This window comes from Xiphophorus maculatus, chromosome 10 (assembly GCF_002775205.1).
Source record: "Xiphophorus maculatus strain JP 163 A chromosome 10, X_maculatus-5.0-male, whole genome shotgun sequence".
Lineage (NCBI taxonomy): Eukaryota > Metazoa > Chordata > Actinopteri > Cyprinodontiformes > Poeciliidae > Xiphophorus > Xiphophorus maculatus.
This window is the reverse complement of record NC_036452.1, coordinates 21329590-21343920: the sequence shown is the minus strand read 5'-3', so window position 1 is coordinate 21343920 and position 14331 is coordinate 21329590. Positions and strand designations below refer to the sequence as shown.

The 14331-nt window shown below is 39.4% G+C and overlaps 2 protein-coding genes and 1 long non-coding RNA gene across 3 annotated transcripts; all 3 read right to left on the bottom strand.

Annotated features, from left to right (window-relative positions):
• Positions 1–1093: 1093 nt before the first annotated feature.
• On the bottom strand, positions 1094–7765 carry LOC102219018 (serine/threonine-protein kinase DCLK3-like). Its single transcript, XM_014475250.2, has 11 exons — positions 7534–7765; positions 7148–7435; positions 4591–4836; positions 4205–4492; positions 3297–3419; positions 3059–3153; positions 2355–2402; positions 2046–2264; positions 1543–1720; positions 1278–1448; positions 1094–1185 (listed from the first exon to the last, which is right to left on the bottom strand). The coding sequence occupies exons 1-11, from the start codon at positions 7763–7765 to the stop codon at positions 1094–1096; spliced, it is 1980 nt and encodes a 659-aa protein (XP_014330736.2).
• Positions 7766–10435: 2670 nt separating this feature from the next.
• Positions 10436–12894, bottom strand: LOC111609921 (THAP domain-containing protein 6-like). The gene is made up of 5 exons (XM_023341232.1): positions 12711–12894; positions 12140–12332; positions 11896–12009; positions 11473–11683; positions 10436–10461 (listed from the first exon to the last, which is right to left on the bottom strand). Exons 1-5 carry the CDS (start codon positions 12788–12790, stop codon positions 10436–10438), a joined length of 624 nt encoding a protein of 207 aa, XP_023197000.1. The 5' UTR covers positions 12791–12894.
• Positions 10957–11529, bottom strand: LOC111609859. Its single transcript, XR_002753375.1, has 3 exons — positions 11473–11529; positions 11209–11362; positions 10957–11113 (listed from the first exon to the last, which is right to left on the bottom strand). It is a non-coding gene; the product is annotated as an uncharacterized LOC111609859 (long non-coding RNA).
• Positions 12895–14331: the final 1437 nt, after the last annotated feature.

The window sequence follows — 14331 nt, the reverse complement described above, 5'->3', positions numbered from 1 at the left end:
ATGAGGTAATGAAGTCTAAAAATCTCAGTTTAAACATAGTCCCTCCAGCGTGTCCAGAGTCTTCCCCGGGGCCTCCTCCCTGTGGGACGTGCCCGGAACACCTCACCAGGAGGCATCCGAACCAGATGCTCCAGCCACCTCATCTGTCTCCTCTCGACGTGGAGAAGCAGCGGCTCTAATCTGAGTCCCTCCCGGATGACTGAGCTTCTCACCCTATCTCTAAGGGAGAGCCCAGACACCCTATGGAGAAAACCCATTCCGGCCACTTGTATCCGCGACCTCGTTCTTTTGGTCTTGACCGAAAGCCTATGACCACAGATGAGGGTGAGAACGTAGATCAACCGGTAAATCGAGAGCTTCGCCTTTTGACTCAGCTCTCTCTTCACCATGACAGACCGGTACAGCGCCCGCTTCACTGCAGACGCTGCTCCAATCCACCTGTCGATCTCCAGCTCCCTTCTTCCCTCATTCGTGAACACGATCCTGAAATACTTAAACTCCTCCACTTGGGGCAGGACATCACCCCCGACCCAGAGAAGCCACTCTACCCTTTTCCGGCTCCAGTACCCTCTCGTTCCGGGGTAAACCCCAATGTACAGGCACTGAGATGGGGAGCAACAAGTATGCCCACTCCTGCCCGGCGCCTCTCACCGTGGTCAACTCCAGAGTGGAAGTACATCCAGCCCCTCTCAAGGAGACTGGTTCCAGAACCAGAGCCATGCGTCGAGGTGAGGCCGACTATTTCTAGCTGGAACCTCTCAACCTCACACACTAGCACTGGCTCCTTCCCCACCAGAGACGTGACATTCTACATCTCAAGAACCAGCTTCTGCAACCGAGGATCGGACCGCCAGGGCCCCCTCCCTTGGCCATCACCCATTCCACACTGCACCCGACCCCTTTGGCTCCTCTCACAGGTGGTGGGCCTATGGGAGGGTCCTGAAAACATGCTAGAGGAGGAAACCAGAGAGCCCATAAAACCCCAACTTACAAACCTGTCCTTTAACCCTAAACCTTAATCCTCATCCCAAACTAGACTAAACTAACTACCAATTATTAAATTTAATAATTTAATGTTTGTGTGATCTGTAGTTTAAGAAAACCATGGGTGATTGAGCAGCTCTTCCAGTGCGGGACGCTCCTCTGGGTGTGTCTTCAGGCACCTAGTCAGAATATCATGGCAGTCTGGAGGGTCAGGGGTCAAAGTGCAACAACAGTTAGAGCTGCGGACAGATTTATATACGCTGTGAGAAGATATAATACAATGTTTGTCTCACTTTTGGAAAGACTTTTTCTGATCTTCAGCTTCTTTTTGATAAATTTGTTGGTCTCAAAATTGACATTGTGGAGAATTTCAAACAGGACCACTCCCAGCTGCCACACTGTTGTGGGTCCAGCAGAATATTTCTTCTGCGTACGATACTCCGGTGATTCAATAGCATGGGTCCCTAGAAAATGTGTCAGAATTCAGAGTCAGAAAGAAGAACAGTAAAAAGAATCTTTGTTTTCTCAGAACTGACAGAAAGAAGCAGGATATCGTACCTTGGAAGATGGTAAATTTCCTTCCGTGGTCAAAGAGGCTTAGACCGAAGTCTATGAGATAGACTTGTAGACCTAGTGAGCTCCTCTCAATAAGGACATTTTCCAATTTAATATCTCTGTGGAAGATGTTTGCGTCCTGAATTTGAATCGTTGCTTCCACCAGCTGTTTTAATATGATCTAAAAGACAAAAATGATTTGAAGCTCATAATTCTGCACATTGATGTTGAACTTCAATGAAAAATACAGTGACTTGTAAAGATTTTTATTTTCATACGGATTTTTTTCACATTGTCACATTACACCCACATACGTACTTCAATGTTTGTAGAGACATTATGAGATGCATTAACATAAAGTTTTACAAAATTGTTTTACGGAGAGAAGATTGCACTGCATTTCATCCCTCTGATTTTATCACATTCACTATGAAACAAAATCCCCAACTGAAGCAGTAAGTGACAATATTTAAAAAACCCACTCGAATTTCCATCCAGCAGCTTACCTTGGACTCCTCCTCATTTAGACAACCTCCATTCTCATCAAGGTAGTCATTGAGGTCCTGCGAAGGCGTGGGCCTCTCCATCACTATGAGCAGCTCCTCCTCCAGTTCATACCAGTCCAGCAGGGACACGGTGGCTAACTGCCCTGATGAACTGCTAGTCAGATTCTTCAGTTTCAGCATGATGGCCACCTCCAACGCCATCTCCCTACCGTTCTCATCCTGGACCATCGAAGCAAACAGGAGAAACTCACAATGCATCTGGAACCCAATAGGACTTGAAGTCAGTCCTAGATGCTGCTGCTCACTTACCTTATGTTTGCGGTCCACCTTTTCTTTTGGAATGTGTTTGATAGCCACCTGTACAATAGAAACAAAGTGTTGCTCAATGTCCTTAAAGGGAATGTTCAGATTTCTGAAGTTGCTTGACGTTGAGTTATCAGTACTTTGAGTATTATGGTGAGTTCACACCAAACGCTTTTTGAGTGTCAGGCACTTTTGGTTTACATTCAAAGTCTATGTGTAAGCGTGTCGAGGGCTGTTGTGTTTCGACTGTCCAGCGCAACGTGATTTGAACCGTTTGGAGCATTTGACACGTCAAGAGCAACCGATGCGCCTCCACATAGATTTATAATATAAACCAGCGACCAGATTTTGGTCTTTCCAAAATCTAATTTAAAACTACAAGAACTGAAAATGTTCACAATTGTGCAATTCTAGTATGTATTAGTAAATATTACCCATCTGCACCTTTATTCTTAAAGTCTCATTGGTCAATGACATAATTTATCTAATATAGTGTTATTTGACAAACCTGAACTTTTTAAGTTTGAGACGTTATTAGCTAAAATCAGCTGAAACAGAGTCTGACTAGCTGTTAGACTTGCACATCTATGAGGATATTAACTTTTTTTTTTTATTTTTTTTACAAACTTTGATTCCTACTGACCACTGTTAGAAGAACTATTACTGATAACTTCACAGAGCCTCATTTTAAGTATTCCAAATACACCTACAGGTAATTTATCCACCTCTCGATGTCCAGCAAACACAGATCCATAGCCTCCTTTTCCCAGTAGATGCAGCTCAGTATATTTTTCCTGGAATTCAGCTAAACACATGAACGCATCTTTAAATTTCATAAAACATCAGAATAAGCCATGTTCACTAATGTTACCTTAGATCTAATTATCACCACACCTTAAGTCTCTCTAACGAATGCTTATACAATTCTATTGCGACTTAAACTCTGACCTCTTTGGGAATCCATTTCTTTTGTCTTCTTCGTCTTCTTCCTGGTATTCTTCCTCTTATTCATAAACTGTGGTTCCTCAATGTCCTTGTCCTCCTTCTTCAGATTCCTCTTCCGTAAATCGCCTATTCCTGAGCTACAAAGTACCAGGCTGGAGCTGTTGGACTCTAATAATGAGAAAAACCCATAGAAACAGCATGAGTATTTTAACAATATTTTCCGTAAGAGAAAAACATCCCGACAGAAACATAAGACTTATAGTGACTTGTAAAAACACTTGACCTCTTGCTTTTGCACATTTTGTCACATTACAAACACAAAACTTAGGGTATATAACTGGGATTTCATAACAAGGACCAATATAAGGTAAAGCATCACTTTGACGTGCTGAGCATATATTTATAAATGTAGATCTGAAAAGTTGTAGCATGGAACTGTATTCAGCCACAATCTCTATAAAGAACCACTTTTTGCTGCAACTTCAGGTGATAATCGTTTGGAGTTTGTCTCAATCAGTTTTGAATAATCAGATATATTCAAACCTTGCAACAGATTATCAATCTGATATCAGCTTGGACTATGACTAGGCAATTATAGGGTCATGTTTTGGAATGATGTGCAGTATTTTCAGTCACACACATGTACTCTTCCAATTTGCCTAAAATCACAATTTTGATTTTGACTTAGGGAAACTTTAGGTTGAGGTTCTGCTGGCTTTCTCTGACAGACCTCTGAAGTCTTTATAAAACAACAGTGGGATTTCTGAAAGAAATTTGTTCATTTTTGTTACTTAGGACCCCTTTTCCTTTGATCAATTTTCAGGTCAACACCATGTCTGCTTCTATCTATCATTTTGGTTTGTCAACATACAGAAGAGAAAATTAACAGAGGTTTCACCAAAGTAGCCAACCTGTGCTGATGACCACTGAGGATGGGGGCTCTTTGGTTGCGTCCTGCTGCAGGAGTCCCTTATTCTTCCTCTCTGCCGGTGTTGGAGATCCCTCTCCTTCTTCTGTTATTTTTCTCCTCAGTCTCCTCACAATCCTCGTCCGGTCCTGGTGGCTTTTGGATGGTCCGAAAATCTTAGCAACCCTGGTCCATTTTCGGCGGGTCTCTTTTTTAGCCCTTTTCCTTCTCTTCGGTGTGCTGTCTTCAATAGACTCAGCACACTGTGGCATCGTGCTGCTGCTGTTGATCTCTAAAGTAAAAGATATTGGGAATAAATAGTGATTATTTTTTACATGTTTGCTCTGTCAACATAAGCCAATGAACATGAGTTCCATTAAAGCAGCCAACCTATGAGAATGTCCACTGAGGAGAAAGACTGTTTGGTTGGAACCTGCTCCTTGAGTTCTTCCTTCATGGCCACTGTTGAAGATTCATTTTCTTCCATCGTCTTCCTCTTCTGTATTGTTTTGGCTCTGATCAGGTCCTGGCAGCTTTTTGAGGTTCCGGCCACCTCAGAGGTCCTAAACCTTTTTTCACGGCTCTCACAGTCCTCAGCAGACGCTTTATGTTGTAACATCATGCTGCCGCTTCTCTCTATAGTGAGAAATATTGTGGAAAATTAAGGATTGTTTAGAGTACATGTCTAGTATTTCTGAATCACCTCACATACTGATATCTGATCAGGGACTTTATTACATAAACTGTTGAACATTTAACTCATTTTCGTCCAAATCCATGCTTTTCCGAGAAGCCAACAGAGATTGACACATTTCAATGTTCTTAACCAATGGAAGTTAATAAAACAGAATTTCTGAGAGATAAAAACTCAAACTCTCTTAACTATATATTAAGAGGTTTACAAGACTGTTAAGTGTGTAAAATGACCTAAATCATTAGATCCACTACACTCTAAAACATTTGAACCACATTTAGTTTTGTCTACTATCTTCTACTCTTTAAATTACAGCATTAAGTTAAAACTCAATTCAAGATTAATGAACTTAAAAAAGTTTAAACAACTTGTTTCTTGTTGCTAAATCAACTGCATGAACTTTAATTTCTTAAGTAAAACCAATATAATTTTCTTGTTGACTTCAGTTGCATTTTCAAGGCACCAGGTAGAATTTCATTTTCAAGTTAAATGACCTTCAAATATTTTACAGTATAATTTTCCAAAAAACTGAAACATAAACCATGTCTTGATAAGTCAAACTCATTACCTTGTGTTCTCCTGTAGGCTGGCCTTTTACGTTTTTGTTCTGATTCTTTCTCCATGTCGGTGCAAATTTATTCACAAGAGAAAGCAGAAAGTTGCGTCTTACTTTATCAGAGATTTCTGACGAACTGAGCTCAAACAGAATGTTGGGTTCTGACACCAACCAGTGTGACATCAGGAAGAACATTCCAAACGTTTGGTCACAAATGTTAGCATGGAAGTGATGATGCCTAGCAACCCTCTGACTTAAACCTAAACAAAACTATTGAAGTGCTCTGTTGTTACTTTAGAGATCAACAGCAGCAGCATGATGCCACAGTGTGCTGAGTCTATTGAAGACAGCACACAAAGAGAAGGAAAAGAATTAAAAAAAGAGACCCACCGAAAATGGACCAGGGTTACTAAGATGTTTGGACCATCCAAAAGCCACCAGGACCGGACGAGGAAAAGGGGTCCTAAGTAACAAAAATGAACAAATTTCTTTCAGAAATCCCACTGTTGTTTTATAAAGACTTCAGAGGTCTGTCAGAGAAAGCCAGCAGAACCCCAACCTAAAGTTTCCCTAAGTCAAAATCAAAATTGTGATTTTAGGCAAATTGGAAGAGTACATGTGTGTGACTGAAAATACTGCACATCATTCCAAAACATGACCCTATAATTGCCTAGTCGTAGTCCAAGCTGATATCAGATGGATAATCAGTTGCAAGGTTTGAATATATCTGATTATTCAAAACTGATTGAGACATTATGAAATTTACAGATGTGTTCATGTGTTTAGTTGAATTCCAGGAAAAATATACTGAGCTGCATCTACTGGGAAAAGGAGGCTATGGATCTGTGTTTGCTGGACATTGAGAGGTGGATAAATTACCTGTAGGTGTATTTGGAATACTTAAAATGAGGCTCTGTGAAGTTATCAGTAATAGTTCTTCTAACAGTGGTCAGTAGGAGTCAAAGTTTGTAAAAAAAAAAAAAAAAGTGTTAATATCCTCATAAATGTGCAAGTCTAACAGCTAGTCAGACTCTGTTTTAGCTGATTTTAGCTAATAACGTCTCAAACTTATAAAGTTCAGGTCTGTCAAATAACACTATATTAGATAAATTATGTCATTAACCAATGAGACTTTAAGAATAAAGGTGCAGATGGGTAATATTTACTAATACATACTAGAATTGCACAATTGTGAACATTTTCAGCTCTTGTAGTTTTAAATTAGATTTTCTAAATACCAAACTATATAGCTACATTTTCTTTCTATTCTAAAGGTGCATTCACAACAAATGCGTTCGGCACATCAAATAAGCGTCTGACGCTTCAAGTTCAACGCGTGTTCCTTTTGAATACAGACACTTGACATATCCTGCGTTTTGCTGGTTTATATTATAAATCTATGTGGAGGCGCATCGGACGATCTTGACGTGTCAAATGCTCCAAACGGCTCAAATCACGTTGCGCTGGACGGTCCAAACACGACAGCCCTCGACGCGCTTACACATAGACTTTGAATGTAAACGGAAAGTGCCTGATACTCAAAAAGCGTCTGTTGTGAACTCACCATAATACTCAATATACTGATAACTCAACGTCAAGCAACTTTCAGGTCAACACCATGTCTGCTTCTATCTATCATTTTGGTTTGTCAACATACAGAAGAGAAAATTAACAGAGGTTTCACCAAAGTAGCCAACCTGTGCTGATGACCACTGAGGATGGGGGCTCCTTGGTTACGACCTGCTGCAGGAGTCCCTTATTCTTCCTCTCCGCCGGTGTTGGAGATCCCTCTCCTTCTTCGGTTATTTTTCTCCTCAGTCTCCTCACAATCCTCGTCCGGTCCTGGTGGCTTTTGGATGGTCCGAAAATCTTAGCAACCCTGGTCCATTTTCGGCGGGTCTCTTTTTTAATCCTTTTCCCTTTCTTTGTTGTGCTGTCTTCAATATACTCAGCACACTGTGGCATCGTGCTGCTGCTGTTGATCTCTAAAGTAAAAGATATTGGGAATAAATAGTGATTATTTTTTACATGTTTGCTCTGTCAACATAAGCCAATGAACATGAGTTCCATTAAAGCAGCCAACCTATGAGAATGTCCACTGAGGAGAAAGACTGTTTGGTTGGAACCTGCTCCTGGAGTTCTTCCTTCATGGCCACTGTTGAAGATTCATTTTCTTCCATCGTCTTCCTCTTCTGTATCGTTTTGGCTCTGATCAGGTCCTGGCAGCTTTTTGAGGTTCCGGCCACCTCAGAGGTCCTAAACCTTTTTCCATGGCTCTCACAGTCCTCAGCAGACGCTTTATGTTGTAACATCATGCTGCCACTTCTCTCTATAGTGAGAAATATTGTGGAAAATTAATGATTGTTTAGAGTACATGTTTAGTATTTCTGAATCACCTCACATACTGATATCTGATCAGGGACTTTATTACATAAACTGTTGAACATTTAACTCATTTTCATCCAAATCCATGCTTCAAAGTTTGTAAAAAAAAGAAGAAAAAAGAGTTAATATCCTCATAGATGTGCAAGTCTAACAGCTAGTCAGACTCTGTTTTAGCTGATTTTAGCTAATAACATCTCAAACTTAAAAAGTTCAGGTCTGTCAAATAACACTATATTAGATAAATTATTTCATTAACCAATGAGACTTTAAGAATAAAGGTGCAGATGGGTAATATTTACTAATACATACTAGAATTGCACAATTGTGAACATTTTCAGCTCTTGTAGTTTTAAATGAGATTTTCTAAAGACCAAACTATATAGCTAAATTTTCTTTCTATTCTAAAGGTGCATTCACAACAAATGCGTTCGGCACATCAAATATGCGTCCAACGCTTCAAGTTCAACGCGTGTTCCCTTTGAATACAGACGCTTGACATATCCTGCGTTTCGCTGGTTTATATTATAAATCTATGTGGAGGCGCATCAGTTGCTCTTGACGTGTCAAATGCTCCAAACGGTTCAAATCACGTTGCGCTGGACAGTCGAAACACAACAGTCCTCGACACGCTTACACATAGACTTCGAATGTAAACGGAAAGTGCCTGATACTCAAAAAGCGTTTGGTGTGAACTCACCATAATACTCAAAATACTGATAACTCAACGTCAAGCAACTTCAGAAAATCTGAACGTTCCCTTTGAGGACATTTTTATTGCTGAGCAATGCTTTGTTTCTATTGTACAGGTGGCTATCAAACACATTCCATATGAAAAGGTGGACCGCAAACATAACGTAACTGAGCAGCAGCATCTAGGACTGAAAATTATGAGCTTCAAATCAATTTGGTCCTTTAGATCATTTTAAAACAGCTGGTATAAGCAACAATTCAACTTCAGGATGCCACAGACATATTAAATTGGAAAATGTCCTTATTGAGAGGAGCTCACTAGGCCTATGAGCCTATCTCATAGACTTCGGTCTAAGCTGCTTTGACCACGGAAGGAAATTTACCATCTTCCAAGGAACGATGTCCCACTTCTTTCTGTCAGTTCTGAGAAAACAAAGATTCTTTTATACTGTTCTTCTTTACTGACTCTCTTAATTCTGACACATTTTCTAGGGACCCATGCTCTTGATCCACCAGAGTATCGCACAAAGAAGAAATATTCTAATGTTGTAGTGCTTTTGGAATTTGTAATTGTTCTTTGTTAATGTTGTAGTGCTTTTGTAGTTTGTAATTGTGCTTCGTTAATGTTTTAGTGCTTTTGTAATTTGTCATTGTGCTTCGTTAATGTTGTAGTGCTTTTGTAGTTTGTAATTGTGCTTCGTTAATGTTTTAGTGCTTTTGTAATTTGTAATTGTGCTTCGTTAATATAGTGCTTTCGTTAATGTTGTAGTGCTTTTGTAGTTTGTAATTGTGCTTTGTTAATGTTGTAGTGCTTTAGTAGTTTGTAATTGTGCTTCGTTAATGTTCTAGTGCTTTTGTAATTTGTAATTGTGCTTTCAATTTGCTGAAGTGGTTTGCACCTCAGGGACACCCTAATTAAGTGACCACTGAACAATTATTCATAAAATATATGAACTTTTCCGAATAAAACACAGAAGGTAATGTAATGTAGGAAATATTTATGTATTTACTGTTAATGTATTCATATGATTTGTTCTTTAAATGGCCACTTATTTTGGCTAAAGCTATTATTTATTAAATATCATCCAACCTCGACATCCTAAGCAAAAAATCAAAACACAATACTGTAGTCAACTAAAATCACAATAAGAAACTTAATCATTCATAACAAAATGTTCTGTACCATATCAGCATCAGGAGATGATTTACTATGAAGAAACTCTGATTCTTTAGAGTCTCTTTAGAGCCTGGTTCTGTAGGTTCTGACGAGTCTGTCTGACTGATATACAGCAGCACACAGCGCCATGACGGACACTTTTTTTTTTTGGCTTTTGATGTAGACAGTATCCATCCTCACTGAAATTGTTCAGCTTATAATGCGCGTATTTTCACTCGCGTCTGTATTTTTAAAAGCGTTTTTGCTTCTAAGGACATGGAATCGGGTCGAGGACGTTTTAAAAAGAAGCGGGTTGATAGCAGCTCACCGCGGCTGCGTAGTGTCCGTATCTAGGCAACCGTTACGGCAGGTCGGTCCGCAGCGTTCAAGGGGTCCTTTTTCCTCCCGCCACGACAATTTAGCTGACCTTAACATTTCCTGTGTTTTATTTTGGTCAATATTGTTAAACTTAGTGTTGATATGTGTATGATAGGCGTGTCTATCGAACAGTTATCGGTTCAATACGAGACGCACATTTAATAGCCAAATATGGGACGACTCCGTATTTTACGGGATAGGTGGGAACCCTATTCAGGGGATTCGCCACTGGGAAGTCAGAATTGGAAATCAGAGAAGAAAGAGCTAATTTTCATTTAGAACAAGCACATGCTGGCAGCAGGCACGACGGAGGAATTTCTTCAAACTTATACCCCCTCATCATGGAAACCATAGACATAATATATGGATAGACGCCTCATGGGCCGCTCTCGCCTATTGGAGCTGACGAGATTTAGGGCGGCCATCTTGGAGCGGTATACCACTCCACTCAGCCTTATGTATTTGGCAGGCACAATAAAGGATCAGCGCATTTAATAGATCATAACACGCTGAATAGTAATCACATTGTCACATAATTAAATTTTAGGCATACAGCTATTAAAATTGCATGTATAGGAACGTATAGTTTAGCATATTTAAATAATTTTGGTGGAATACAATGTTTTAAAGTATGACATGTTTTGCAAGATACAACCAAAGATGCAATTTATTCACACACATTATGTATATATTCCGATAATCTCATATATACACACATACGCACATGCATACTTATCTGTTGTGACAGTATTTACATATTCATTACATTTTTACACAATCTAATAGCCTTATACATACACACACACACATATATATATATATGGCTGAGTGTGAGCATATATATATATATATATATATATATATATATATATATATATATATATATACATATGACTGTGTATGTAGATTATATTGCACATGTTTTCTGATTGCCATTGCATCCAAAATGAGTGCAACAAATCCATATTTAGCATGGTCTTCCTGGCATTTTCTCTCCAGCATGTCCAGCATCATCTTGTTCAAGCCAGGCCTGTCATCTACTGAACACAACCACCTGTAAAAAGTAGGAGGAGCATCAATATTTAACATGTTTGCAATATTAAAAGGTTAAATAAAATAAAAAAAACATTTGGGGAATATTAAGGCTACCTTTGTAATGTGTGCGGATGTGGGAGGGGAAATCTTCGCTTCTCTCTAAGGTATTTGTATGCCTTTGGGCCATGGAGATGAAGTGTGAGGGCAAACTCTCTATATTCGTTGGAGTATTCATGGCCCTTTTTCTCCATAAACTCTAGTTGTAGATCTGACAATTTAAGAGGAAAAAATATAAACTCTTCTTCTGATGTAGCTCAGGAGGAAAAATAAACATACAAGAAAATGTACATAAATTTTGAGGAATTAATTTTGAATTACCAGAGTAGAATTCAAGCCGTTCTTTGAGTTCTTCAGTAATGAGATTTTTTTCACTCAGTTCCCCCAAAAGTGACTTTGCTGTGGTCTTTGCCCTCTTCTCTCTGGCCATGGTGTTTTTCTTGTCCCGCTCCAGATATTCCACTCTTGCCAACGCTCTCTTATGTTTTGCAGTGACAGCGGTAAGAGAAGCTGGCAAAGCATAGCAATGATCCTAAAGACAGAGAGATGGACATCACCCATCACTTAGACATCACTATGGCACACTTTCTTTCAGACGACAGCAGCACTGTGTGTGTCTTCAACTATGTTGGTTTTATTTGTTTTATTTGTGAGAACATTCAACATGAGGGTTAGAAAATAATTTAGATTTTAATATGATCTTGACCATTATGATATGATATTTACAATAGAAAAAATACTCACATCATTAGACTGAGGTTGCAGGTCTGAACTACAAGTTTCTGGGTCATCTTGAGAGGCCACATACTCACTACTTTGGGCTTTTGTGGAGGTTATTGTAGTTCTGTAGTTTTCAACCTTAAATGTAAAAACCTTATGAATATGGACTTCACAGTATATACTACCTGTACATAAACACACATATATCCCTTAAGGCTAACATTATGCACATTTATGAATGCTAATGAACTTTTAATAATGCACCTACTCTTTGAAGGTGAACTGGGAAGCTGAAAATTGATGGTATCACATCAGCTCTCAGTCTGACAATCTGACCTGTTTTGTCAAAATCCTCCGTTTTGAAATGCTCACTGCATAGTACAGATGAATCACTTGCAGTGAATCCATCCCTCCTCAAAGCTATTTCCCACCTCTTCCTCCTCTCTTTATCTTTTGGAAACCTTTAAAACAAAAACGTGATATCTGGGAGTGTGTACACAAAAACATTGTCCGAATGAGGTCCATGTTATTTGCAACGGTTGAAACTAAGGAGCCTTGTTGCCTGCTTAAGCTGAGCATTCAGAAAAACGTTACACTCACTATTTTTGATCTTCATATTTTAAAGAACATAAAACTCCAAATTTGATTAAAATTTGTTGATAATGATAATTAAACAAAGCTACTGAAATTGTGAGTAGGCCTGTTTGAAACATATTCCTGTCATCAAATCTCCGGCTGACGACCGATAGCTAACATTTGCTGTCATTTCGCTGGTGGGCATAAATACAGTACAGTAATATTACATTCACAACATACTAACAATAATATGTCATTCTTACTTGTGAAAAGTTATCCCCCGGTCCCTGACATCAACAGTTCGTAGATTTAAACACGAATAAGCCGAGCAGAACTGAGGCATCTTCTGTTGTTTTGGTTCAGCAAAGTACGAGGGTATACCGCTCTAAGATGGCCGCCGTATTTCCTGCGCCGGAGCGGCCAATGCGGCGTCTACCCTTATATTATGTCTATGATGGAAACCACATGAAGAAGTTCATATGATGCAGCTTTCAAGTCCAGGACTATCGATCTAGTAGTACTGGAGGGAAATAGAGTCGCTGCATGTAAGCTCGGCGTGAACGATTGGAATCCATGGTTGAGCGTTGGAGAATTTAGTATCAAATATCAGAATCCAATAAATCCAGTAGGTTTATTAAGGATGCAGCCCCAGGGGCGGATCTTCTGAGGTGGCAGTTGCCACCCCAAATGAGAGCCTTGCCACCCTTGTTGCCACCCCAGCTGGCGACTATAAATTCAATAAATAGTTATGGCAAAAAAATCAGACATTAAGCGCATGAATATCTTTTTTCCGACAACATTGAATGCACCACAATGTAACCTGACACCTACTCGTGAGTAGCAAGGACAGAGCATGACGCAGCAGCATTTACCGCCATTGCTGTCCATCGAATAAGGAATATCGGTACGTAGTCCGAAAAATACCACAATCACTCAAAGAATCTGAGAAAAGGACGCAATGTTTTCCTGTCAATTCAACACTTTGACCGTAGTATGTCACAAGGTTAATTGGTTTAACAGGTGAGGAAAAAGTTTTAGTTTAAAAACAATATTGAGAAAGTGGGCAGTGGGTCACTTATGCTAGCCTAACTGTTGCTAGCCTGCTACCTACTTCGGCAACCTTAACATGTGCTGCGCAGTTCGGTGTGTTTTGGTTTCGTTAGCACTAAAGAGAACAACCCACACACCAAGTCATCAGTAGAGCAGGTGTTTAAATCAGCTAATGAATATCGCAATATAGACATCAAGCCTGACAACATAATGTAACAGACTGAATGTTATGTTTGGCTGTTTTTGCGTACTTTTGTTGTGGGGGAAATTTTTGTTTTTTGGTAATCCTGATAGGATTGAAGGTATTTCTGCTTTATCCGCTCATTGAACTTTTGTCTGTCGGTTTAGAAGTGGTTATAAGAAGTTATATTTAATACTTAGTGCTAGGTGAAGCTGATTTTGAAACAATGCAAGTTAAAAACAATATCTTGTAACAAGTAAATCAAGTGAATTAAGTCCAATGTTAAATCTGTGTAAGCTAAACGTGGTATCTATCTATATAGATAGATAGATGGATAGATAAATAGACAGGCCTATATATACATATATAGGCCTGTCCCGATAAACAATAATTCAATTACTCGCACGATACATTAAAACTATCGACCTCATTTTAATTATTGGCTTTATCGTCTCTTCCGGCCTTTTTCTCTTACTGTTGATGACACTGAATGAAAAAACGCTCAACTCCGGTGCTCTCCACTGACTCCCCCCTTTCTCATTTCCTTGGTGTAATGCCCAGCGCATTTCAGCTGTATGGAAACAGATTTATTTCACTAAGCTGCAATAGAAACACTTTTTTCACATCATGTGAGTCACGTGATCAAGAGCTGG

Coding starts and splice junctions, on each gene's coding strand:
- LOC102219018 (XM_014475250.2), bottom strand. CDS start 7,765: ATGATGTTACAACATAAAGCGTCTGCTGAGGACTGTGAGAGCCATGGA. Junction 4,837..7,147: donor CTCAGTGGTCATCAGCACAG/GTTGGCTACTTT, acceptor TTCTCACTATAG/AGAGAAGCGGCAGCATGATG. Junction 4,493..4,590: donor CTCAGTGGACATTCTCATAG/GTTGGCTGCTTT, acceptor CTTTTACTTTAG/AGATCAACAGCAGCAGCACG.
- LOC111609921 (XM_023341232.1), bottom strand. CDS start 12,790: ATGCCTCAGTTCTGCTCGGCTTATTCGTGTTTAAATCTACGAACTGTT. Junction 12,010..12,139: donor TCCCAGTTCACCTTCAAAGA/GTAGGTGCATTA, acceptor TTTACATTTAAG/GTTGAAAACTACAGAACTAC. Junction 11,684..11,895: donor TGCAACCTCAGTCTAATGAT/GTGAGTATTTTT, acceptor CTCTGTCTTTAG/GATCATTGCTATGCTTTGCC.